General features: G+C 41.7%; 2 protein-coding genes across 6 annotated transcripts in view; one reads left to right on the forward strand and one right to left on the reverse strand.

Annotated features, from left to right (window-relative positions):
• CRYBG3 (crystallin beta-gamma domain containing 3) overlaps positions 1-7,819 on the forward strand; it is a 64,579-nt gene extending 56,760 nt beyond the window's left edge. For 2 of the 3 annotated variants that reach the window (XM_028726802.2, XM_028726800.2), the window contains 4 exons: positions 665-788; positions 1,075-1,233; positions 2,483-2,642; positions 4,735-7,819. In XM_028726802.2, coding sequence (XP_028582635.2) covers positions 665-788; positions 1,075-1,233; positions 2,483-2,642; positions 4,735-4,823 — 532 coding nt within the window. In that variant the 3' untranslated portion in view covers positions 4,824-7,819. Of the gene's footprint in view, positions 1-664; positions 789-1,074; positions 1,234-2,482; positions 2,643-4,734 lie in introns of those variants that run through there. The other variant, XR_013392560.1, reaches the window with a different exon arrangement.
• Positions 7,817-24,889, reverse strand: RIOX2 (ribosomal oxygenase 2). 3 transcript variants are annotated; one of them, XM_028726807.2, is made up of 10 exons: positions 24,726-24,889; positions 20,785-21,217; positions 18,422-18,541; positions 16,053-16,181; positions 14,853-14,956; positions 11,903-12,005; positions 10,947-11,112; positions 10,355-10,437; positions 9,915-10,019; positions 7,817-9,451 (listed from the first exon to the last, which is right to left on the reverse strand). In XM_028726807.2, the coding sequence occupies exons 2-10, from the start codon at positions 21,211-21,213 to the stop codon at positions 9,293-9,295; spliced, it is 1,398 nt and encodes a 465-aa protein (XP_028582640.2). In that variant the 5' UTR covers positions 21,214-21,217; positions 24,726-24,889; the 3' UTR covers positions 7,817-9,292. The 3 variants fall into 3 exon arrangements, with proteins under 3 accessions (XP_028582640.2, XP_028582638.2, XP_028582641.2); XM_028726805.2 differs by lacking the exon at positions 24,726-24,889 and adding an exon at positions 24,548-24,719; XM_028726808.2 differs by lacking the exon at positions 24,726-24,889 and adding an exon at positions 24,503-24,719.
• Positions 24,890-27,142: the final 2,253 nt, after the last annotated feature.

Raw genomic sequence — 27,142 nt, forward strand, 5'->3', positions numbered from 1 at the left:
TTCTGCCTTGAAAATACCCTTAGAAGTTACAAGTATAGGTTACAATGCCACATTACTCATCCAATGTATTTTTAAATGATGGAAAGGGGGAGTGTTCCCTGAAGAAGAAAGCAAAAGTCTGCTGAGCATATGCTAGGCTGAAACAACTAAGAGATTTTCACTTAGAATTCTGGGGGGATATTTTTTTAGGATTGAATTAGAACTGAAATTAAAGTTGATTTGAATTTCTTCTGCCCATTCCCTTTTCCTTCCCCTATGATAGGGAGACATGTTAGAAAGATCTCTGGGGAAATGCCAACTTGCTGCCCAGAGCTGTTAAAATAACCAGAATTCTATCTGAATGGGAAGGTGATACTCCTTTGTGAACATCTGATGTGGTAGTTTGGTCTCTGTTTCATTATAGTCGAAGTTGACAAAGGCTGCTTGCTGTCTTTCCTCGCAAATCAAATGTTTGGGTCCAACCTTGTACATGTCTATTTGTAACTAGGCTTCCCTAAGATGTGCATAGAATTGAAGCCTTAATGGCTTACAACTCAACATCTAGTATAATGCGATCGTGCGAAGCATGAGTATATTTTCAGTTAAAAACACTTTACTGCATGTTTTTGTCTAGTTGAAATTTTACCGCATTAACATAGTTAATTCACATTCTATTTTGAACTAGATGGATAGCATATGAAGGATGCAGTTTCTTAGGGAAGCAACTTCTCCTTGAACCCAGCAAGATTTCGAACTGGACTCAGTTTAGTGGCTGGAAAGTAATTGGCTCCCTTCGTCCTGTAAAGCAGGTACCAGTTACAAAGTCTGTTTCTTCTCACAGAATACATGCATCTTTTTAAAATGTTGATCCTACATTCAGCAAAGGTAGGGAGTTCTTCTCTGTTGAATGGAACCTAAACCATTTCCAACTCCAGTATTCATTTAGTTGTGGAAGTACATTACCATCTTTATGCATGCGGTATGCAAACAGAGGTTGTATGTTTACATCAGAAGGAAAAATGTATTTGTGCAGATTTATAACAGAGATACATACCTGTCCCTGAAGTGTGTGGTAATTATTCTTTTCTGTTTCAGCCAGCAGCGTACTTCAGAATAAAGAACCGATCCCTAGACAAATACTTGACAGTTGCTGGGAATCTAATGGATGCAAGAGCTGCATCATTATGTCTTTCCCCATTAAATGGCAAGACTACTCAGATCTGGCGCTACTGTTCTGGACTTCTCAAGTCCAAGGTACTTTGCTAGCAGCTGAAATGGCAATGTCATCATCCTCAATTTTGTCTGTTTATAAAGCCCGGCCATTTCTTCTTCTGTGCAAGTAGGGTCCAGGGCAATGTGATGGGCAGTGGAAACACTTTAGGTGCTTAGGAATGCTAGCTAACCCTTCCTGCCTTTTCCGTCTCACAAGTCCATAGCTTGCTTCTTCAACAGCCCAGGTTTCAAATTCAAGTTTCCATTGCATCCACAAATTAATGTTTCTAATTCATATGAATAAGGCTTTGAAACTGCAAACTTTTCAGGGTGAAATGAGGTAATGTATTTTAAAAGCAAACAGCACACTGTGTCACAAAAATAAGGGTTGGGGTTTTTTAATAGCAACCTTCATGGGAGAACCATTATTTTGACTTCTGTATCATTTTCAAGTTCAAATGCATTAGCTCTGCATGTGATACATTTCCTTGCATGAATGTCTCCCTGGGAGAAGAACCTCTCTAAAAGGTTACTTTAGTGTGTGTTTTATCATTGGAGTGTGCTAATTTGTACCAGACTTCTCAGACCAACTTTATCATGCATCTGTAAAAAACAAAACTGAGTAAGGAAAACCATGCCTTCTAGCAAGCACACTACTAAAGATGCAATTGCTACATTTTGCTTTATGGTTAGGCCAAACCTGCCGTAATCCCCTCCTTTTTTAAAAGTTTCCTTCTTGGCAATTGTCCTCAGTTACGTATGTTGAATTTGATAGCACTGAGATCACTGTCTCCGTTTGTTCAACGCTTAGAATCTGCTCCAGGTCCTGGGCACCATTTAATTCCAATTGCCTTAATAAAACTAGTCACAGATAGACCTGGGTCTGTAGAACAGGGATGGGGAACCAGATGATTTCCAGATGTTGCTGGAGACCCATGTTCCTCTGTCCCAGTCAACATGATGGGCGTTAGGAGTCCAGCAACATCTGGAGGACCACAGGTTCCCAACCCCTGCTATAGAGCATGTGCATGCCTAACAATGAACTTTGGCCTGTTGCACCAGTCCTTTTTTACTCTTCATACTGTGCTTTAAACTGTCTAGTAAGAACAGTGATACCCTGTACTCGGTGAATCAGTTGTTTATTTTGGTGGTATGATGGATCCAGCCTTCTTGTTGCTGGAGACTATATTCCTGCCACTGTACTTTTCTGTAGGGCATATCTCCGTTAGAAATATGTCAATATTAGAGCCCACCAAGGCAATGAACAAATTCTTTCCCCCAATTTATCTAGGTTAATGATGCTTGCCTTGATGTCATTGGAGGCAGAGATGTTCCTGGAGCTAAAGTCGCATTGTGGGTAGAGCATGGGAAGGCAAGACAGAAGTGGCTGCTCAACCAAGATGGGACCATCAGCTCATACCTCAGTGACCAACTGGTTCTCGATATCAAAGGTAGACTTTAGCTATTGTTTTATATGCCCCTTTAACTTGGTACAAAAATACAAGTCTTCACACAATTGTCTCCTCACTCCCCTTTTAAACTAGATTTAGGTCATGTCAAGCTTACCCTGAATAATTGTCAAGCTTACCTGGAATAACTTAGAAAGTGCACATAGTGAGCTCTTCTGCACACTGAGGTCACGAATGCATAGCAATATCCTTGGATCTTTTCGCAACTGAAGTCAAAAGGCTTCATCGTCAAAACCACACTGGATACTCAAATCATGAAAATCATGCCTCCTAGGAAGTATTTCACCAGAAGTAATTGCTTCATTTAGCTTTAAGCTTAGTAATGCTCGAAGTTCCTTGGTCCGCTTTCTGAATAGGCTGGCCCTTGTCAGTATCAGACTTGATTGTCCAAACAATGTTTATAATTGTCCGACTTAAGAGCAGGGTAGAACTATGCAGTAAAAGTATTTGTAGGGGATCATGACAAAAATCCAAAGAGGTGAAAGCACTTCAAGTTAAAGGGTATGTGCCAGAGATAGTGACACCATGTATAGGTGTTTATCCACTGATGCTAGAAGCCTAGAAGCCAGAACAAGCAAGCTGTAGTGCTTGGTTTTAAAGGAAAGCATAGTGGAATGGAGAGAACCAGTGGCACACTATCTCTGGGAACAAACGCTGTAGGAAGGCCAGGGGAGGGTTAACTGGAGGTGGTGTCACTCTGAAAATAAGATGCTGGGCTAGATTAGATGAGCCTTTGGTCTGATCCAGCAGGACTCTTTGTTTTTTGTCTTGCCAGTAACAATGGAATCTAAAAGAATATTACTTTGCTATGCTAGCAGCAGCTGCAGTTTCCATAAGCATGCAGTGAAACCAATTCAAAGATTCATGTGTTTATAAACAATGATAAAACACACTAATTTCTTTGTGTATCCAAGATTGAATTTGGATAATCCATTTAGCTACAATGATCATATTTTGCTTAGCTTTTGGGGTGGGGTGGGGTGGGGTGGGGTGGGGTGGGGGAATACTCTGCAGTGCTGCCTTATAGAGCCCTCCAGCTGTTTGGGAACTACAACTCCCATCATCCCTAGCTAACAGGACCAGGGGTCAGGGATGATGGGAATTGTAGTCCCAAAACAGCAGGAGGCGAAGTTTGGCCATCCCTGTTATAAAGTATGCCATTTCTGCCTGACTTTGAGGTTAAATTTTTCATGTATGTCAGTATTTGCATTCCAAATTGCCATGCATACATTAGGATCTCAGCTTAAGAATACAATTACCAGCACTCAATAACAGGGCCAGGGCATCAACAGAGTCTGGACAGACCCAGGCCTCACTGCAGCTTTAATACAACCACTTGTTCGTAGAATCATAAAGAAAACCTTTATAGATAGCAGCTCTTTGCACACTGGAAAGTTATCCTACATAAGTTAGAAAAACAGAAAAAATATAAGGCAAAAAAAAAAAAATTGCCTGAAATACACTGTGCAGGACTAATTAATTCTGGATCACGTCTTTATATTGTCACAATCTTGCTTCCAGTTTAGCTTGAAAGAGGGTTTTCTAATGAAAACAAAATTTAAAATGGTTTTTAGGTGTTAATATTTTACAAGGGATTTTAGGGACGCGGGTGGCGCTGTGGGTTAAAGCCTCAGCGCCTAGGACTTGCCGATCGAAAGGTTGGTGGTTCGAATCCCCGCGGCGGGGTGCGCTCCCGTCGTTCGGTCCCAGCGCCTGCCAACCTAGCAGTTCGAAAGCATGTCAAGTGCAAGTAGATAAATAGGGACCGCTTACCAGCGGGAAGGTAAACGGCGTTCCGTGTGTGCTGCGCTGGCTCGCCAGATGCAGCTTTGTCACGCTGGCCACGTGACCCGGAAGTGTCTGCGGACAGCGCTGGCTCCCGGCCTATAGAGTGAGATGAGCGCACAACCCTAGAGTCTGTCAAGACTGGCCCGTACGGGCAGGGGTACCTTTTACCTTTTTTATTTTACAAGTACTGTACTGCACATTTAGTGCAATGGAAAAAATAGACTTACAAATAATCAATAATGAACTGACGTGAACTATTGACCTTCTTAAATGTCTCTTATTTTAGGAGGATATTATTATGACAGGAGCCACATTGTTGTAAACCAGCTTGACACCAGCAAATGCACACAGATATGGGACTTCGAAATATTGTGAGTGTGTCTCACTCCACTATAAAGGCATTTTAAACTCTGAACAAATGTGGGATGAAAACACTGTTGAACAAACTACTGAAGTCACACAGCACTGGAACGTGTTATAGAATGTGCCTGACTCTGCTAGCCAGGGAATCCAAAACTGTCACATGTTTTAAGTGGCAATGGAATGCTGAATCTTATATTGTCTTCTTTACCCTTGTGAACAGATATACTACATAAGAGCAATGGCATATTCAGCAGAGTGCTATTAAGCAATAATGCTACAGTGGTGATTATGCAAACATTCTCTACTTGCTAATTATATGTTTTTTACCCCCCTTTTCCTTACCATGTGAGAGCTAAAAAACAACAAAATTTTGAGCTGAAATGCATCTCCTACAGTTTTAAGCTACAAGTAGAAGCTTTTTGATTATTGCACTGTTTCCTCATATCTAGATATATCTCACTTTTGAAAAATTGAGTGTTTTGCCTCAGGTAAGTTTCATCATTGTAACTCAAAATGGCGATAAAACAAATGCTTTGAGAACTGTATATGAAAAGACAGTTTATTTAATGTTAAGCTTAGTGCTAATTCTCCATTCTCAGTAGTATTTTATTGTAGAGGAGAATTTATGTAAGAGATCTAGTGACTAGTTTAAACTATTCACTAGCAGCTTGGTAATGCACAGAGCATTGTCACAGAGAAATATTGGCAATGATTCAGATTTTGTATAGAAAACTTTCTGCTGTTGTTCTAGTCTACCTACTGTAGCCACAATTCCAGCCAGTTAAAAATCAATGAGATTAAAAAGTGTTTAACTAGGGAGATTAAAGTATATGGTTGCTTTTTGCAGTGATTAACTTTGGCTGGATTGTGCCCTGGGTTTTTTTCTTTCCACTTATGAGTTATTAAAATCAGAACGCCACAAGTGTTTGATAAACTTAACATAGCTCTAAGCCTTAGCATAGTTCATCCACTAGAGAACAAGTCAACACCACGCATTCAGCTGTTTTCTGGAAAGTTGCACCAGCACTATTTGTACCACTTTACATATGCAAATTGTTGTGGTTTTTTTTTTAAAAAAAAAACTTTCCAAAAATACAGAAAACCTAAGTGAAAAAGGATATGAAAATTCCAGTTGAAGATAAATTCAGACTTGGGGCTCTGTCTTTGCTTATCCTGCAAGAACCTTTCTACTTTCATCTTTGCTCTTAGTTTTAAACTCAAACTTAAATTGGAACTGTGCAAAACAATGTCTGAGTTTAAAACTAAATTTGCAGTCTAATACAGTTCACTCCAGTGTATCTGAAGCCCCCAGTAATTAAAATCCTTCTGACTGGCTACTTTGGCAGGAAATGAGGAGCCACAGGACTGAATTTAGCAGAATTTTAACCACTTTTAAAGGGCTTGAGGTATGCAACCTCTTATGTTAATAAATGAAAATGGTGGCCACATGTTCAGGGCCTGCTTGCACATGTAGCTTTCCATGCAACTGTGTTATGCACCTGGAAGCTGGATCAGTTCGTTATTTCTGTGTACCTTAATGTATTTTTTGGAAACAATTGAACATCAAGCTTGAATAGCTAAAACCAAACGGTGTAAGACTAGATTTCTCATATTTGCTATAGCTGCACAGTTAAGGAAAAAGTAAAAACTTTGGGGGGAAACCTCTATTTTTATAATGAAGATATGGCATTCTTAATATATTAACATCTACCTAAGGGCTTGAGCCACAACTCTGCTGCATTGTGCCATCAACCACATGCATTCTGGAGACACAACTGACCTTGCCACATCTCCTGTCACTGGTTGCAGAAGCAGAAGGCACCCCTGGGCTGCAAACTGTTGCAGTAGCTCACACCAGTAACAGCAGCCTTGATTGGCTCTTGCACAACCTCTACCAGCAGTTCAGTCTTTGTATCCTAAAAAACCTAGTTTTTCTAGAACCAAGGGAGCTATGCAAGGTGAAATGCTGCATATGTGTGTGTGCACTGCATCCTAATAAGCACTTTAGATTGTAAAATAAATAATACACCTACTTTTTCATTTTTTACATCACTAGGATCTTTAAATGTATTTTCATCTGAAGCACTTATTTAATAGATGGAATTTGTGTATGCTAAAATCAAACAATTCTGAAACTACATTTAACACTTTTTTTAAAAAGTGCTTTCAAGACGATGTAAAATCCAGTCAACCTCAAATAAGATGCTCTCATTTGGTGTATCAGTGTTATGTAACTATGACTACAATAAAAACCCCACTTAGGGGGGAGTAAGCCTGATTCAACAGGAATCTAAGTAAGTATGAATGGAGTTGCACTCTTAAGTGCAGCAGACTTTTAGGATACAGTCGTACCTTGGAAGCCGAATGCCTTGCCAGTTGAACGTTTTGGCTCCCGAAAGCCGCAAACCCGGAAGTGAGTATTCCGGTTTGTGAACATGCTTTGAAAGCCGAACATCTGATGTGGCTTCCGATTGCATGCAGAAAGCTCCTGCAGCCAATCAGAAGCCGTGCCTTGGTTGCCGAACAGATTCCGTTTGGCTTCTAAGGTACGGCTGTATTTGCTCTAGTCCCACCACAGGCACAGCTCCCGAAAGTGAAGGACTTACAGACTGGTGCTTTGAAAGACCAGTAACTTTATTAGACATGGTGGTATTGGGGACCAAAACAGCTCTATTGCACCTGTGGGACTATTTCTGTCCACAAGGCTTGTACCCACAGAGACAATATACTTGTGCTGTAGAGTTTAGAGGGTCATTCTGACTGGAATGTACGTGTGTATATTTAATGTATATAAAGTGTTAAAGGATAGAAGGGGTGGATTGCCTTTATCCTGATCAAGGTATATTTATCACAAACTGCAATAATATTTTTTTTAAATGATGCAAGGGAGAATTCCCCCCCAAAAAACCAGAATGCCAGTTATCACATTTTGTCCAAAAGTGACCTTATATATAGTGTATATAGTTGACATTTCTCTGTGCTATTGAATTAAAAATACTTCAAAATAGTATCAGCAGTTTTATTTTCGTTACACGAGATGTATTGCTTTGTTTTCTGAGTATCAATTCAAACCTTCATTATATAAAGGTAGCTTTAAGCTTACCTTGTGGTGCCAAGCCATTACAAGGAAACTTGCATGATAAATACAAGATCACAGTATTTAAGAAAAACCACAGTCACCCTAAATTGTAAAAAGGACAGCAGCAGACAAAAACAATAGAACAGACAATGCTTTGCATTTGGGGGTGAGGTGGGCAAGAATGTGGTAAAGGCCTCCTGGGTTTTGTTCACAACACCGGTACAGAATTGTAAGGATGAAGGAGCATTAAAAACAAATGCCCCACATACTGATCTATGGGAGGTGCTGCCCAAATGTTATTAATTGATCAATGAAGCAAACTGAACCATGTGGTAGTTTTCCATCCAGTTGTTGCCTGGCTAGAAAGGAAGGCAAATGATAAAGTGTGCGAGAACCATAATTGTTTCAGTCTCTCGCCTCCCATGGTGCAAGCTCACACAATAGGCAAATGTGAAAGACACAACCCACAGTGGATGCCTTAGCCTACCAAACAAGGAGGAAGCATCACAGTAAGTAACAACGTTCCATTCTTACTTATTGTGATGCCATACTACTATCACATATTTATGTGTGTGTGGTTCTTCTCAATTTATACACCTTGAATAGTTACACCCAGGTAATTCTGTATCATTTGGCATGGGCAGATAGTTATCAACTGGCTTCTGCTCCTTTGTGCTTTTACTGTTGCTTTTTCATGCAACTAATTACATGATGCATCCTTTATGAGATGCAGTGCAGTAGGCTGGCTTTTTCTATACAACAAAGCACACTTTCACCCCCAAAAAGGGCCGTCACTTTTATGTCTGCAACCCATGGCACTATCCACAATTTGGGGTGTCACTGACTTTCGTATGGCAAGACCAGGCCGCCTTACTTTAGGTGTACAGCGGTACCTCGGTTTAAGAACAGCCCTGTTTACGAACGATTTGGTTTACAGTCTAAGAACGGAAGCCGACTGGTGGGAGGCCTCGGTTTAAGAACAGACTTCTGAAACGGATTAAGTTCGTAAACCGAGGTACCACTGTACTTATGTCACTACTGAAACCAGGAAAAGCATGAACCATTCATTCCTACTTTGCACCAGGGATGCTTATCTCCCACTGCTTGGGAGTCCAACAACACCTTGAGGGCCACAGCTTCCCCATTTACCCTTCTCTGTGTTATTTTTATGTTCAACAAACCTAGTAGCACCCTTACTCCCTATGCATACAAAAACTATGTAAAAAGCCTTTGTATGCCTGAGGTAATGTTTTGCTGTTTCTGTGCAATGGCAGATTTAAGCACTTTTAACTTTGGCTGGCTGGTGCCTTAGTTCCCTTCTATTTTAATTTAAGGGCACACTTGATTCTCCCAGCAACATCTAAGAGACCTATGAGTACTTAACTTTGACTGGATCATGCCTCTAGACTACTTCAATGAGCGATTCACTCCACAATGATACCACCAAGTTCTCTTTTTCTGCATCTGAAGTCAAATTCAATTCTTTAACACGGACAGTGTTACCGCTCCAAATTTGCTTCAACGCATCCATATGTGAGAGCGGAAATCGTAACCCATGAGTCTATAAAGAAAGATAGTGTGTGTTATTAACGCCATATTGAACTAAACATTTGACACATTAGTTACTGCTGTTATACAGATGAACACAGTTACTATAAATCTATCAACACATGTTTCTATATTACATTGACTAGGCTAGCTAAATGCAACCTCCAGGCACACAGGCAATATATGCTGATTATCAGTTACCACCTTCATACTACACCTGTGGGTTTTTGGAGATCTGGCTGGTTACAATTGGAGTAAATGGGTCCTTGATCTGACCCAGCAGCGTTCTCATATTGCCAACAAAATGTACACAGCTTTTAAAACCAACAAACCCAAACAGCAGTCTGGCAAAAACTTAACGTACTGCTGACCAGCACCAGGTGTGGAGAGGGGCTAGAAAAGACAGATCTGGAAATAAGGAATTTCCACATGGACTTCATCAATAACTGACCTAACAAGCAGAATTAAAAACAAACCTCTGCTATTCCATCCTCATTCATATCCTCATCCCCCATCATATGAACTTCCCTCTTGTTCTTTAAAGAGTGATAGACAAAAACCATTTCTTTGCGAGACTCTTCCTAAAAAACAAGAGAAAAACAGATAATACATTGTATTTATCAATCAACACACTTGCTCCATTTTACCATAACTTTAGAAGCCTCACCTTTCTTATTTTTTAGCAGTAGTAATTAGGAAATTCCTTAGCTAAGGCCAGCACCTGGTTATATTTCAAAGGCTGTCTTTGAAACTCCTACGAAACACTAACACTTTCCCTTTACAAAACAGAACTGAATTGCTATAATGTCAGAGCAAATCCCAGTCACATGCTGTGGGATTCAAGCAGCCTAAAAATAACATACACCCAATTCCTCACTGAAAAGCAAGTCTCTACAAGCACTTCCTCTGTACTCACCAAAAGGTCTGGTTCCACTGTAATTACTGTGTAGTCTTTAAACCGTAACCTGATTGTACTGTCTATTTTTGGTAGTGCTCCACCTAGACAAGGAAGAATAGCAATATTAGTTAAGTGAGAGGAGCAGCAAGCTAGCCTGTGCTGCTTACATCTCTCTTGACTAAGAGCAGGTGCAGAAGTTAATGCAGTTGGCTAATTCTTGTAAATATCTCCTTAGTTCAGTCAGCTTGTATGTACAGTATAACAGCTGAAGCAGAGTCATGGAAGATCACATGCTATTTTCCTAATTAGAAAAAAATGCAAAATGCCATCTATCACTGACGTAGCTGCTGCAGTATAATCTCTAGGTCCCTCTTAAGATGCTAATTGAAATATCAAAAAAAGGAAAGAAGGGAAGGGAATCTTCAGAAATGTAACATCTGTACAGGCTCTCTGAACCAATCCAAACATTAAACTAATCTATGGCCCGGTTCCATATGTAATTATGTAAATATATTTTTATTGTACAGTTTACTGCTACATCTATGGAACAAACTGTCTTCCCAGTCCCCACACTTTATGAAAAGCACCCTCTGCAAACTTAAAATGTTACCTGGAGCCAGAGAGTCAAAGCTAGTCCCCAAGAAAGGAGGTAATCTGTTCATAATGAAATCTTTTTTCATGTCGGATGACCTCAATTCTCTACCATTTTCCAGACGGTCTGCAAGGCATCTCAGGAAGCCACTTAATTGCTTGGGTGAATCAGATAAATCCGCCTTCTAAAGAAAAAGACCAAAAAGAATTTATGCTAGTAGTTAGAAACACGATCCTAATTTACTTGAGAATGCAATCCAAAGATCTCCAGGCATTACAGATGTTGGCTCCCAACCTTATTTTGGTCATTATAAGCTGTTTTAAACAGTTTTTAATATTGTGCAATATTGTGTTTTAATATTAATGTTGTGTTTTATTGTTGCAACCCAGCCTGGGACCTTAGGGTGAAGGCCAAATAACAAATTGTAATCATCATCACCTGCTGTGCTGGGACAGAATTGCAAAGGCAAGATTTTTTGAACAAACAAGTGTTCGGTTTAACTCTTCTTCCTGTAGCCAGTTATGGGAAGGCAGCAATGGCTAAGTTACATAGACTGAAATTCCACATTATGAAAACATAAAATTTGATATTAATTTGGATTTAGTGTTCTTCTTTGAAAGCTACTGGGTCAAGCTACAGATGGAAACATGAAGGCTAGCAATTAGCTCTCTTTATTACAAGACCCATAACAAAACTCTGCAGTTTTTCCTACACTTGCTGGGACTATTATAGGTGCCAGGGTGCAGCTTGTGCACTGTTTGGTTTAAAAAGCTTTCTGGCTTAGTTTTACAAACAAATGTGACCGCGCAGTAAAGAAGATCTGCTGCTAAGAAACAAGGCTGACCTCTTCCAACATTATGAAACTACTAGTGGCGATTATGGGAGTTACTCTGTGTTTAAAATGGTGGCTATGCACTTTTCCTCTGACAGCAAGCACACACTGCTGTTCATTTTCTTTATCGCTGCATCTTTACCATCAGTAACTGCCTTGGAATGCTCTTCCGAAAGTCAACATCCTCTTTCGCCGTATCCAACACTAGTCCAGGAACCACGTCCAGCAAAAAATCTCTCCAAGAGCTGCCATACAAGGGGGAGGGGAGGGAAACAAAGGCATTAATGCCAAGCCAGTTAATTCAGAGCAATGTTTCTTGCCGAGGATAAAGAGAAAGCAAAACTGGCTTTGAATGTCAAGGACTCATCCAGCACATCCTATTAACCCACATGGACTGAAACTGAGAAAGTTTAGGAAAAATACTATCATATGTGTACTCATATCCTAGGTGATCAGGAAATATAGTCTAATCCTTTAAGGGCATCCTAAGGAAGCATAGGTCATTGACAGGCTGCTAGCTACAAGAGCCTGAAAGATGATCCACTTGCATTGCTTAGGATAGTGTAACACAGCTTCAGTGTGGTCTCCTGTACAGAAAAAGCAGGTAGGTGAGAAACAGCATGGAAAAGTCTAATGGATTAAATTGTCCACCTCAACAGAGGTAAGTAGGTAGGTAGGTGGGTAAATAAATAAACAAACCATATTTTTCTGTCTATAAGGCACCCCATGTATAAGACGCCCCTATTTTGGGGGACTCCGATTTAAGAAAATAGGGGGAGATGGCCCCCATGTATAAGACATACCCAAATTTTGGACATTATATTTTAGGGGGGAAACCTAGTCTTTTACACGGAAAAATATGGCATTTATTATCCCACCCCTTTTCCCCTGGTGGCACTCAAGGCCGCTTACAGATAAAAATAAGAACTGCTAAAAACATAGAAAAATAATCCCTGAAATACAGTTAAATATTGATAGAATTAAAAACTATATAACAACTGTTTAAAACATACCAATAATTACAATAAATATAGCATGGGACCAGCCCTTTCATTAAAAGCAGTCAATTCCCCAAAGCCCAAAGGAGGTATTCACTTGCTGGGGGAAGGACAGTCTAGCCTCTCTAGGGAGGGAGTTCCAGTCTGGAAGCAGCCACCAAGTCTGCAACAAGTGTGCCTGTGAGGGTGGCAGGATTGAGAGAAGGGCCTCCCCAGGAAGATTCATATGAGGGAATCTGATACTTCAGATAGCTTGAACCAAGCACTTTGAATTGTGCCCTGAAACAGGCCAGTAGCCTGTGGAGCTGTTGTAACAAGGGAGTCGCCTGCTTCCTATAACCAGTCCTGGTCAGCAATCTGGCTGTAGCTCTTTGAGCCAGTTGACGTTTCTGAACACTTTTCAAAGGTGGCCCCCACATAGCGTGTTAGAACATGATGTAACTAAGGCTGTGGCCAAATCAGACATCTTTTATGGAACAGGTGCACCAGCTTTAACTGTGCAAATAAATGCACTCCTGGCCACCACAGAGACCTGGGCATCCATATTCAGAGTTGAGTCCAGGAGAAAACCCTAACTGCAAACCTGTGTTTTGGGGGCAAGTGTTTTGCCCATCCAGCATGAGCTGAATCTCTGTTCCCTGTTCTGCCTTCTGACTGACCAAGAGCACCTCTGTCTCCTCTGGGTTAGGTTTCAATTTGTTCACCTTCATCCAGTCCATTAATGATGACAGACCCTGGTTCAGAACCTAGAGCGCTTCTTTGGATTTAGGTGGAAAGGAGAAGTGACAAACACCTTAATCCAGGGAATGTGATCTGATCAAGCCAGCATTATAGTTGGGTACCCCTCCCTGGGATGGGCCATTAATTATTATTATTAATTACCCACCCTTCACCCTAAGGTTCCAGGGCAGGTTACAACATCAAAACACATCGTAACTCAAGATTAAAAACAGTTTAAAACAACATACAACTACAGAAATAAGGCGGGCCTTAAAAATATACATCTCAAGTGTCAAAAGGCAGGGTAAAGAGGTGTGTCTTAAACATTTGCTGGAAGTTATATAATGAAGGTGACAGGCACACCTCTGTAGGGAAGGAGTTCCACAGCTTTGGGGCTGCCAGAGAATGCTCTCTCCTGTCCTTTGTCCTTCTGAAGGAGGAGGAACTAGCCAGAGGGCTGCCTAGGAGTCTACAATGACCACAGAGTTGCAAATGCCAAATCTCCACAGAAGAAACAAAGAGTTTCGTGACAAGGCCAATTAGCACTGTGGCTATTCTACACGACGTTCATGGTACCACAGCATGGAAATCTCTTCCTGAACATATTCAGTACAAACATGCTTTGAAGCGAAGTACCATGGGCTTCAAAAACCAGCTGTTCTGTTGCTTCTGGTCCCAACTTAACTATAGTTCCATTTGCTGCTGAATCAGTCTTTGATTTTTTTGAAAAAAAATCACTTTGCTGCCTCCAGCTATGTTTACTACATGAACACAAAACCCCAGCATGAAACCCAGGACATGACTTCATTATTCCCCTACTTCTTCACTGCCTCCCATTCTTGTCTCTAAATCCCTGCTTAATGTAGCAGAGATTCTTGTTCCAATTAAGGATTTTGCCTATTGGAAAGACATGAGGGATGATGGGAGTTGTAGTTCTGCAACATCTGGAGGGCCGAAGGTTCCCCACCCCAGATCTTCTAAGCTAATACTATTTCCCTTAAGAACAAAACAATGAATGTTTTATGTTGCTTTATGTCAGAGGTGTCCAAACTTTTTCCAAAGAGGGCCAGATTTGATGAAGTGAAGGGCCGTGAGGGCCAACCAAAGGGCCAACCAAAACCGTTGAGCTTTTTTTAGGATTGAAATAAACTGCCACAGGGGCCAGATTAAACCAACCAACAGGCCGGATTAGGCCCCCGAAACAGACTTTGGACATGCCTGCTTTATGTAAACTGGTTAGCTTGGCTTAATTTAGCAGTATAGAATATAAATCTTCTATAGCTAAAACAAAATAAAAATAGCTTGCCAGTTTTCATTTAGTTTAAAGTCACTGACAAGAAAACTCATACATGAAGAATAAGGCAGAGTGCTTACTTGTTCTGATAGGTGCTGATGGTCACATGAGTAGAATGCGATATCCCAGGAGGTGTGTCAGCTTGATGTATGGTCCCCCTTGGAAAATATAGCAGGTCTCCTGGCTGGAAGAAAATGTGGGCAGGACAGTTAAAAATAAATTATTTTGACAGTTTATTAAGGCTACGCTGCTGTGCTTGCAAAATAAAGAAAAATTACTCTCTCAATAACAAAAACACAAACAGCTGAATAGACCATTCTGTCATGTTACAGAATTTTCCCCATTTTCATGTAGAGCTGTGCTGCAGACATCCAAAATCCTACAGCCAAGCTACATGGACTGTTAGAAACCTACTTTTTTATAGAAAAAAGAAAAAAAGGGGGGAAAGTGAATAGTATTTAAGTTGGCTTACAATGATCAATACTAAAAAGGCAGAGCAGCAGGTACTAGGCCAAAGCAGCAGATAAAACACACTGCGCAGCACTAAATAACAAATGCAGAAAGCTCCAGAAATGCAAAAAACAACAAAGTACAATTAATTCAGACTAAGCAATAAAATAAGAACTATAAGACAGCAGCAAAACAAACTGAAACAAAGCAATTGTTTCATTGATAGGTACAGTGGTACCTCAGGTTAAGAAATTAATTCGTTCTGGAGGTCCGTTCTTAACCTGAAACTTTTCTTAACGTGAGATACCACCTTAGCTAATGGGGCCTCCCGCTGCTGCTGTGGCACGATTTCTGTTCTCATCCTGAAGCGAAGTTCTTAATCCAAGGTACAATTTCTGGGTTAGCAGAGTCTGCAACCTGAAGCGTCTGTAACCCGAAGTGCCACTGTATTAATCCTGGAAGTGTGTAAATTTACACGATATTCACTGCAGTTTACTACAGATGCATGAAGCATTGCCAGCTGATAGAAGCTCACAATACTACCCAAATTTAAATCAACTTCCAAAATGGGACTGCTAAATAACAAGAACAACACCAGGACACATCTGTGCCCTCTCATTCTCCTAATAGTGGAAGTGACGCTGGAAAATGTGACTGAAAGGAGAGGCATGGCGGAATAAGCCATGTCAAACAAGACAACCAATCTCTCTCTTTAAGACCTAGAGGGGACAGGCAACCTTATTCGCCAACAGCGAGCTAACTATGTCAAGGTCTTAGACATTTTCTTCATCTATAGCTCAGGCACCCAGAGGTGTTTCTGACACGAATACCTTTAATATGAAGTCGTGAGTTGGGGTCCCTATCTTCTCCTCGGGCTCAGTGTTGTATTCTTGAGCTAAATGTACAGTAGGCTTATAGAGTCGCCAGTGCTTCTTTCCTTCCAACTGTAGGATAAACACCTGCAAAGACCATAAGTCAGTAAGCATCAAAAAGCTTCACCGTTCCTCACCATATTGTGAGAAAAGCAATTTTTGCAGTCTGGATGAAATACAAAGACTTATTAGAGAGTAAAACCCCGAGGTGGCTATCACCGATGGAGGCCAAGGCTCGAAAAAGGCCCAATACGGAGGCCCAATGGCCGAAATATTGGGAAATAATTGAAAAAATTGGAGACAATTGGAAGCTGCAGAGTCAGGACAAACTAAAAAATAAGGTGCGAGACTGGTTACATTATGCTCAAATTCAAGAGGTTTTTAAAATGGATAAAAAAGTTGGTTTCCAAGTGGAAAAATCGAAATTGGAGACAGAACTGCTAGAACCAAAAACTAAGATACTATCGAGAATGTATAACTTGCTGCTTAAGTGGAATACACAGGATGAGACAGTTAAATCTGCCATGATAAAATGGGCACAGGATGTGGGACATAACATTATGTTTGAAGACTGGGAAAGGTTATGGAACACCGGAATAAAATTCACGGCATGTAGTGCCCTGAAAGAAAATATTATGAAAATGATATACCGGTGGTACATGACCCCAGTCAAGCTAGCTAAGATATATCACCTGTCTGATAATAAATGCTGGAAATGTAAGGAGGCAGAAGGGACATTCTTTCATCTCTGGTGGACCTGCCCAAAAGTGAAGGCCTTCTGGGAAATGATTTATAATGAATTGAAAAAGGTATTTAGGTATACCTTCCCTAAGAAACCAGAGGCCTTCCTATTGGGCATGGTGGACCAGAAAGTGTCAAAGAAAGACAGAACTTTGTTTATGTATGCTAGCACAGCAGCAAGAATACTCATTGCAAAGAACTGGAAGACACAAGATTTACCCACGTTGGAGGAATGGCAGACGCAGTTGATGGACTACATGGAACTAGCTGAAATGACCGGCAGAATCCGAGATTTGGATGAAGAATCAGTTGAGGGGGATTGGAAAAAATTTAAAGACTATTTGCAAAAATATTATAAGTTGTATGAATCTTAAGATAGTGCATGTTATTGGAAATGTTATGCTTTAGCAAATATGATTAAGCAAATGGTAAAACAAGTGATAAATGAGAAAAGAAGACAAAGTGAACCAAACATATTATGTTTATTTTAAAGGTATCAAAATTGAGATACAATATATTGAACACGGAGACATAATAATTGAAAGTTGTAATAAGGTTTGAAATAAGGTAACAAATTGCTGATATTGTTATTACAAAGAACGCAGATCTGGAAGGTGTGGGGAAGTCCAATGGGGATTTACGGAAAGTGGAACTTTTATATATCTATAACCTTATTAAGGTTTTTTCTTTTTCTTTTGTTAAAAAAAATCAAAAAAATTGTTTCTTGTACTTGGTTTTTTCTGTACTGTTTGGAATATACAAAACTATGAAAAGAAACGCAATAAAAAATATCTATTAAAAAAAAAAAAAAAGCTTCACCGTTCCTCAGACTTCAGCTAAGTTCACTACGGAATAGATATTTGTTGCGAGTCAGTTCTTTATTCAGAACAGAATACTTGTAAATGTTGAAAGTAGTACTAGGTTTTATTTCGAACAGAATCCACATGTGATATGTGCATCCATGTACTATTGTGGAAGCATGTAATGACTTCCACAAAATTAATCACAACACAGAGAAACCAGTAGGAGAACACTTCAACCTCCCAGGGCATTCTATACAAGATCTCAAAGTAGCTGTCTTATTACAAAAGAATTTCAGAAATAGACTGGAAATAGAAGTTGCTGAATTGCAACTTATTACCAAACTTAAAACCATGGAGAGACCTGGTCTGAATAGAGACACTGGATTCTTATCTCATTATACATGATAAAGCTATTTTTAGCCATCTGACCCCTTGCTTTTTCCTGGAAGACCAATTGTAGTCATTAACAGTAGTCACCAGGTTTACCACACCTATCAGCCGATCACACATTCTGAGTAATACCCCTCCCCACCCTCTCACTATATATAAGGGTCTGGTGACTTCTGTTTCAGTGTATCTGAAGAAGTGTGCATGCACACGAAAGCTCAAAGCAATAACAAACTTAGTTGGTCTCTAAGGTGCTAAGGACTTTTTTTTTTAATTTTTTAAATTTTATTTTGTTTCGACTACAGCAGACCAACACAGCTACCTACCTGTAACTTAATTTTACTTTGCGAAACTCTTGCAAACAAGAAACGTACTGGCCGTTGTGGGTCCTCTTACCTCAACATCATCATAGTGTGGCGGCAGGCCTTGGGACCCTGGAGGGGTAATGTAAACGTTAGATCCAACCAATGAGCCGAAGTAGCATTCCAGCTTCTCCTGGATTCTCCAGAGCTCATCCTAAAAAGAAAAAGAAAAAAGGAGGGAAGAGACAGAGAAACAGCTAACAATGCCAAGGCAACCTCCATTATTCTCATCATATTTACCCATTATATTTGCACTCTAGTTGTTCCAAAAACATGTATCACTCTAAACAAGATGTCTGCCTGACCTGCTTTATAAAAGGTCAGAAGAATAAGAGAGTGCAACTTTCCCACAGGGAAAGTGTGTCTGTTGCACACACAGGCATTCATACAGCTGCTGCATTATCTGAAAACATGTCAGCAAGCTAGGTGAGAAGTAGGCAGAAAACAGAAGTTCCAACACATGCTAATTTCAGTCTCCTTCCTTAGATCCAGTGTAAGTGGTTTCAAGATGCCTGCCAATGCAAACCTCAATTAAGCCACTTATACAGGTAACAATATACAACTAAATCCTGTTCTGCATAGTGTTGCTGGGCCATTCCTTCCAGCCAACCAAATCACTGCTCCTTTTTGCTTTCCCTTCAAATAAAGTTATTTTTATTGAAATGAATCGAGTTGTGCAAGCCAATGTCTGCTTACTCAATGAAGCTTTTCCAACCACAGACATCCCCTGACTCTCCACTCCAGGTAACTGTCAGGAAAGGCCTTGGATGTGTGGCATAGAAGACTATAGTATAGTGAGAGCAGGAAATCTGCAAAAATCAAGTAGAAGCAGCTTGCACAAGCTCAGGCACCAACGCATTAACTGCAGTGTTTCCTTACAAATCAATTTGTTTAATAACTTCATTATACATATTTTTTTAAAGGGCTCATTGCTTCATTTCTAAAAATAGGCTACTGGGATATAAGTATGTAACATTTGAGTTTATAGAATATTCTCATGCACTGTCATAATTCCATAATCCACAAATTGAATTTGAATAGCAAACAAAAAACAATTGTTTGTACTATATATGTATCTTGTTCCCGCTCATCATATGTTACACTTCCTCTTTAAAAGGTAAAGGTAAAGGTACCCCTGCCCGTACGGGCCAGTCTTGACAGACTCTAGGGTTGTGCGCTCATCTCACTCTATAGGCCGGGAGCCAGTGCTGTCCGCAGACACTTCCGGGTCACGTGGCCAGCGTGACAAAGCTGCATCTGGCGAGCCAGCGCAGCACACAGAACGCCGTTTACCTTCCCGCTGGTAAGCGGTCCCTATTTATCTACTTGCACCCGGGGGTGCTTTCGAACTGCTAGGTTGGCACTTCCTCTTTACCCAACAGCAATTATCAACATATAATTTATGTATCAGATAATCCAATGATGATATGAAACCAGTATTTCTAGTGTACAAATGAGAATGGTTCATGATGTCTTTTGAGTTAGCATCCTCAGGGGAACCCCTAAGTTTGCTGAAGCAAGAAGAGAGAGAAAATCCCTAGTGGCCTAATAAGCACAGACTAAGGAAGGAGTGCCTGGCGTGCTCTGGTCCATGGGGCCACGAAGAGTCGGACACGACTAAACAACTAAACAACAATGCTCAGGAGCTACAAAATGCTGGACAGATGTGTGTGTCAGAAAACCTGGGGCAGAGGAGGGGACAGAAATGCCAAAGAATGACCTGAAAGAAGACTAAGCCAGTTAGACTACACTGCAACATTTTATTTTATTTTTGGTCCCACCTGTTATACTTTAATCATGATTCTGTAAGGGAATTCTCCTGAAAACAATCTGTAGTTCGTACACAAAAGGAATACTAATTTCTAACTGGCATTCACTCACCTCTTCCAAAGGTGACTTTTTCCTCCCAAAGACTCAGAAGGACATCCTGAATCATTCTTTCTTCTACACTAGAAATACCGGTTTTATATCATCATCGTAGTTCTAAGAGCCCATGTTTTCTGCAAGACTGGCACTCAGTGGTACCCCCTTTGAGTACAGAAAAATGCATCAAGTAAGTTTAAGCTTAAATTGTATCATTTCCCCAATTTTCTAAAGCGAAGCCAATGTTAAAAGCAAACGTACCAGAGGATGTTTTAGGTAACGGAACTAGCCAAAAGGCAATATATTATTCATTTGCTTGGGAATAGGATGTTTACCAATTAGGACTGATATACAACAATATAAAAACGGAGTAATTTATGGCTTCTCAGTCAGTTTAGCAGTGTCCCTGGACTCTTCAATCTAGGTTGGCAACAGCTGATTGTAAGAGTCCCACAGCCTACTCCCTAAATTTCCAGAATCCCAGATTAAAACTCCAAAAGCAACCAACAACAACAGACACCTGATGGATCTTACCTTAAATCTCTGGGGCTGGTGAAATTGTATTGTAGCCTTTTTCTGGTCAAAGTCTTTCTTCAGCTGTTCATAGCTGACTTTGCCATCTTTGTTAAAAATCTTTTTTTTCCCATTCATACTTCTGCAGACATTAATGTCCCTTCCATAGTACAAACCCTCTTTGACCATGTCTTTCAGGTCAGTTAAGTGAAAAAGAGACTGGTAGTACAATGCCACAGAAGGCTCCTCTCTCTGAAGCAGCAATGGCTTCTGCTCCCAATATTCTCTGAAAAATTCATCTTGTTTGACAGGAAAGATCAAACTTTCAAATACGCTCTCTGGATGGTCACATTTCATAAGCCAAGGGGAGATTGCTTCCACTTTTGCTTGTTTACATGGCAAACGTTGTTCCTTCTCTGTTGCAGCTCGTCTCCCTCCTTTCTTGGGCATGGTCCTGCATAAAGTAGCAAAAACATTAAGGGTGCCTCTAGAGCATCACTATTTTGCAAAAGAAATTCAACATTAGCTTGTTGCAATTAAAGTGGATTAAGGCACTATGTTACCCTAGCGCAAGGTATCCATTTAAAAACAACAACAAAACAGACTTTTTGCAGTTAGGAAAGTGAGAGGAAAATGCACTGAAAAGTGTGGGGTGAATGAATGATTAACAGGAAGTGTAAACACCTTGGAAGTGAATCAGGATGAATCTGCGTTGTACAACTGTCCCATGAACAAATGCTCAAAAAGACCAGATATAATCTAACCTCCAAGTAAGCTTTGTGCAAGCAAATCAGGATAAATGATGAATAAGCAGGAGGAGGAGCCCTATGTCTGAGGTAAGACCAAGTTCAATCACACTCCTAGGTGTGCACAGAACTGCAGCCTGGGTAAACCAGCTGAGGATTGGACCATCAAAAGGGGTGGCCAGGTTTGCACCTATTAAATTGCTCAAGGTCTTTAAAACAAAAATATTTTGAAGAGTGCCAAAAGGACCTTTTCAAACTGAGAGTGGTAAAATGGCAAATACAATTCAATTCAAACATTGTACAGTGATACATGTAATACAAAAAAAACCCTTAACTTCACATATACGTTCATTAGGTCTGAACTGATGATAGCTCAATGAATCTGACACCAAATATGTATATTTAAGGGCAAGTCAGTATCACCTTATTAAAATATGTCAAAATTATCTCATACTACATATATGAAAGTCAGCTAACTGGAAACTCTGTTCTTTTCCAGAGGCAAATACAGATTGAGAAGACACTGGGTGATGTACATGTATGCATAGATTAGTCTTAACTGGTTTGCTTCTGCATGAGATATTCCCTTTAGCATTTTTTTCCTAATACAGCTCACAGCTCCTCTTCTATGTTTTCAAAACACAGGCTTTCTGGAAAAACTTAATCACATCTCAGCAGGGTCACCTCAGCTCATCAAGCCTCCATTATCAGATTGCATGCATGTTAGTTTTAAGATAAAGCTTTTAAAATTCTGCTCTGTTTTGAGTCCCAGAGATCCCATGCCATTTTCTGTGACAATGGCAATTGCCTGATGTCCTCAATCCACCCTCCCATTCTCTCTGCTGGGAGAACACTGCCTGCTTGTTAGCAGCTGGTTTCAGCTAGGGAGTAGCGTTAACAATGCCACAGAAACACTTCATGGAAAGCATGTTGAGATTTTGGAGCTCAAAGATATTACGCACACATCACCATTGCACCATTTAGCAACCTATGCGGTCCCCTAGGCAGGCAAGGTAATTCATTAAACATTAGTTCATTTTCCGTTCCACTACATCTTAAACTAAATATTTTAATGGGTACCACTTTATGTCCCCCTGCGTTTAAACCTACTTAAAAGCTGCAGGAAAATGGGGTTAACAGGAACAGACAGATGCAAATGTAAAATAGGGAGGGAGAAAGGAGACAGCAATAATGCTTCCTTGCAAATCTTTGAGGAGGCCCAATCAAAACATTAACAAGCTAAGGATGTGCATCACTGCTGTGCAGTATTTGGAAACGAGCTATTTCAGAATAAGCAACACTCTAGTGTTTTGAAACAGCCCTTTCTAAAAACAGCAGCATGTAATTCTTACCAATTTATACAGCACTTTTCATGTTCAAAGAACTTTATTAGTATATTTATTTGCCACCCTTATTCCATCCCAGAATTCAGTCTGTTTAGTCCTGTCCAAGCACTGATCAAGCCCAGGTCTACTTAGCTCCAACGAAGAGTATGCATTTTGTGTACATCATTTCAGTAAACCTTGCAATTAAGAAGCATTGTTGCGCCATATTGCAAATGGGTGAATGTACTTGCAGAAGACCACACAGCAGTCTCACTGCTGAGCTGACATTTGAACAGTGAAACGGGATAGGTAACACACGTACCCATATTTTCCACAGGACAGTCATAAATATCCAAGCAATGGTAGCTATCTCCACAGTGATTCAAATCAATTTGTTCATAACCAAGTAAGCAGAATACAGTTGTTTATTTAAGGGGAGTTGGGGAACTTACAGCACGTGCCCCACGATTTTGTTGGGTGTGCATTTTCCACAATTCTTGACTACTGAGGCTGGCTGGGGCTGATGGGCATGAAGAAGGTAGGAACCTAGAGCATGCTGGTTCTGGCCAAAGGGCATGTACAGTAATCCACTACAGTGGTACCTCGGGTTACAGACGATTCAGGTTACAGACTCCGCTAACCCAGAAATATTACCTTCAGGATGAGAACAGAAACCGTGCAGTGGTGGCGCAGCGGCAGCAGGAGGCCCCATTAGCTAATGTGGTGCTAACAGTTTCAGGTTAAGAAGACCTCCAGAACAAATTAAGTTCTTAACCCGAGGTACCACTGTACAGTCATACTTCATGTTACATTTGCTTCAGGTTGCGCATTTTCAGGTTGCGTCCCACGGTGACCCGGAAGTACCGGAAAGGCTTATTTCCGGGTTTCACCGCTTGCGCGTGTGCAGACACACAAAATGACGTCACGCACATGTGCAGAAGCGGCGAATCGTGACCCGTGCATGTGCAGACGCAGGTTGCGTTCTTTTCAGGTTGTGAACGGGCCTCCGGAATGGCTCCCGTTCGCAACCAGAGGTAGCACTGTATTCTGTTCTCTCAGTGGCCGACCAGATGCAGAGTCCGAGGGCAAGAGTGCTCTCCTTGTGTTAACTCCAGCAATATCTGGAGGGCCTCAGGTTCCCCATCCCCAAAGAAGGAGGGAAAGCGATTGTTGTGTGGAGGAGGCCCCCCTCCTTCCACACAGCAGACCCTCTTGTTCTCATGCCCCGCAGAAAACCTCCTCCCCTCGCCTTAAAAAACAAACCCAAAGGTTTCCCCAACTGCATCCTTTTCTCTTAGGGGCACAAGGGAACTTGCCCACAAGAGCAGCGGCAAATTGGCAGCGTATTCGAGCCCCTCGCGCCAATATCCACGTGCACCGGCAGCATTCCTAACTGGATCCCAGCAGAAAGTCCCTCCGGGCCCTCGCCCTCCAACGAAGGGACGTGCATTTCAAACACCCCCCTTGGAATTCATGCAGAAGCTTAGGCTAGGCTTCCAAAACGGGAATTTTCAAAGAAATGAAGCAGCGGCGGCTACCAAAGATAAGGAAAGAGCCGGCCGAGAATCAGGCGGCGCGGCAGGAGCTGCTCTTCTTAATGGTAGCAGGCGCGCGGGGGGGGGGGGGGTCTAGATTTGCAGCACGTCGGGAAACGGCCATAAAGAGTACCCAGTGCTGACGGTGCATTAGCAGCGGCGACTAGGTGCAAGTTACCACGTTGCTGTGGGGTTAAGGCTGCTGGAATGGGCGTCCTGCCCAGGAAGAGCATGGCCGGCCTCGCCTCACACTGCAATAGAAGACGGAGAAGAAAGGGAGCGGAGCCATTTCTGTGGCGGAGGGTGGGGAGACCCGCAGGTGCTCTTCGGGCAGCCGCCCCTCGCTTTATACCGACCTGCTTGGGCGCGCGGAGAGTGACACGTGCGCTGCAGCGTGAGCAGAAGCTGCCCCTCCGCGCGTTTCCTGTGCGGGAGGAGGGAGAGTCGCCTTCCTTCCCTTCTCCTCCCTCCCACCCGCCTGCCTCTCTCCTATCGCGGGAGACTTGTTGCTTTTTGCCCGCCTCCCAAACAGCAAGGTCGCGGAAATGAGCGCTTTTTTGTGGCGGCGGCGGCGGCGTTAGGACTTGTTCCCTTGTGCCGGTTTAGCCGCCGTGTGGACGCGCAGGGAAAGCGCAGCCTTTTCACTGCACCCCCTTCAGGCTGTGAAGGTCAAGGGTGTGAGCGCGCGCGCTCTCTCTCTGCACCGGTTGTATTTCTGCCCCAGAGGAACGAGCTATGCGAAGGGGAGACGCTCGTAATGAGCATTTTTAAAGGCTGTGGGCGGGGCAGGAGAGAAGAGCACCTTAGCTCCCTCCCCCCCCCCTCACGCACGCCTACGCCTGTTGTACGCACCTGGGATAATACACTCTTATCACTGCGGAAAGGGCGTTGCAGGAGCATCAGGCAAAGGCTAAAACTTCACAGAAAGAAGCCACAGCAATTAAGTTGTGTAATGCGATGATAACTCTGTGCTGTTATTAAAAGTGTCCCTTTCGGCATAACAAGGAGACAGTTTCGAGTTTCGCAAAAGACAAACGGGGGCGTAGCCAGGACTTTTGTGGGGGGAGCAGTGATTGGTCAGTTAAGTATTTCCCATGGAAAATAATCCTGCACGCCACCCCAGTTTCTGGGAATGAGGCACAGCTGAGACTGGTGTCTTTTAAATGGTTAATATAATATTCTCACTGTAAGGGTAGTTGCCGGAAGTGTAAAAAATAAATACACAACTTGTGAGATTCTAGGCAAGCACCCTTTTCTAAACGGGGAGATCAGTTCCTCCTACCATCAGGAAAAATGCACACTCCAGAGAACGCCTTTTTAAAAACAAAATCTTTATTTTAACCCACTACTTGTATATATTTTTATCAACAGATATTTCCGTACTGCACATTGAATTGCAAAATTATAAAACATTAATCAGAAGTGCAAAACTACAAATCATTTCCCCTAGAGTAGTTCCATTACAATGAATGGGAGTGCTCCTGTGAGTGTGATACAGTGATTGCAACAAAGCGTTCATCCACACTTCATTTTATTGTTACCCTGCAACATTATGCCATGTTTCTAGGCACAGCTCTCAACTTTCCAGGTCTGTGTCAGAGTGTGTTTGTGGGTGTATGGTGTGTGTTTTTGGTCCCAGTGCTTTACCGAGCAAGGCCTGCGTTTTACTGCTGAATTGCAAATAGCAATTGGGTTTTCCATGGAAAGCCTAGACCTGGACCTAGAAAGCACGGAGCAAAGGTAAGGATGGATGAGCCCAAAGAATAGGAAAGTTGCAATTAATTTGGTTAAACTTAATAGCAGTTCTATTCTGATATGTATTGTATGATTAATACCTTATATGGGATCTTTGACTTTGCTGAGAAGCAAGAAAGAGAAAATTTTCCAGCATGGTTTTCAAAGAGGTGTCAAGGAGATAAGAGGTTCACAAGAACTTAAATGTAAAAAACCATAAAATCTTCCACTTTACATCTGGGGTTCACATGTTTTGTAGGATTTCTCCCTACTTAGCGACAGGTGCTTGCAGCCTCCTTATGACCTTTTTAAGGGCCAGTATTTATTCTTTGAGGAAACAATCCATTTTGTAGCATAATGGGAGAGTTCCTCAGTCAACTAATCAAACAGGACAGGACACATATTCATTTATAATTTCCTAGATGTTCCCCCACCCTTTTGAAAAAACACTTGGGATAATTGGAATGGAAAAATAATCAGAGGAAGAAGGGTTAAATAGCCCCTATATAACTATGCCTGCCATTTTTCACTTAAACTTGCAGTCTCCCTAGATTGCTTTGGTCCGGAACAGAATACATGCAATGTGTAGTTTTGAGTGCAGTCCTATGTATACCTATATGGAATAATGTCCCAATGAAACAACTGGAGCTAATTTTTGAGTAAACATGCATTGGTAAAAAAGGTAAAGGTACCCCTGCCCGTACGGGCCAGTCGTGTCCGACTCTAGGGTTGTGCGCTCATCTCACTTAAGAGGCCGGGAGCCAGCGCTGTCCGAAGACACTTTCGGGTCACGTGGCCAGCGTGACAAAGCTGCTCTGGCAAGCCAGCACCAGCGCAGCACACGGAAACGCCATTTACCTTCCCGCTATTAAGCGGTACCTATTTATCTACTTGCACTTAGGGGTGCTTTCGAACTGCTAGGTGGGCAGGAGCTGGGACCGAAAGACAGGAGCTCACCCCGCCACGGGGATTCGAACTGCCGACCATGCGATCAGCAAATCCTAGGCACTGAGGTTTTACCCACAGCGCCACCCGCGTC

This window comes from Podarcis muralis, chromosome 4 (genome assembly GCF_964188315.1).
Source record: "Podarcis muralis chromosome 4, rPodMur119.hap1.1, whole genome shotgun sequence".
Lineage (NCBI taxonomy): Eukaryota > Metazoa > Chordata > Lepidosauria > Squamata > Lacertidae > Podarcis > Podarcis muralis.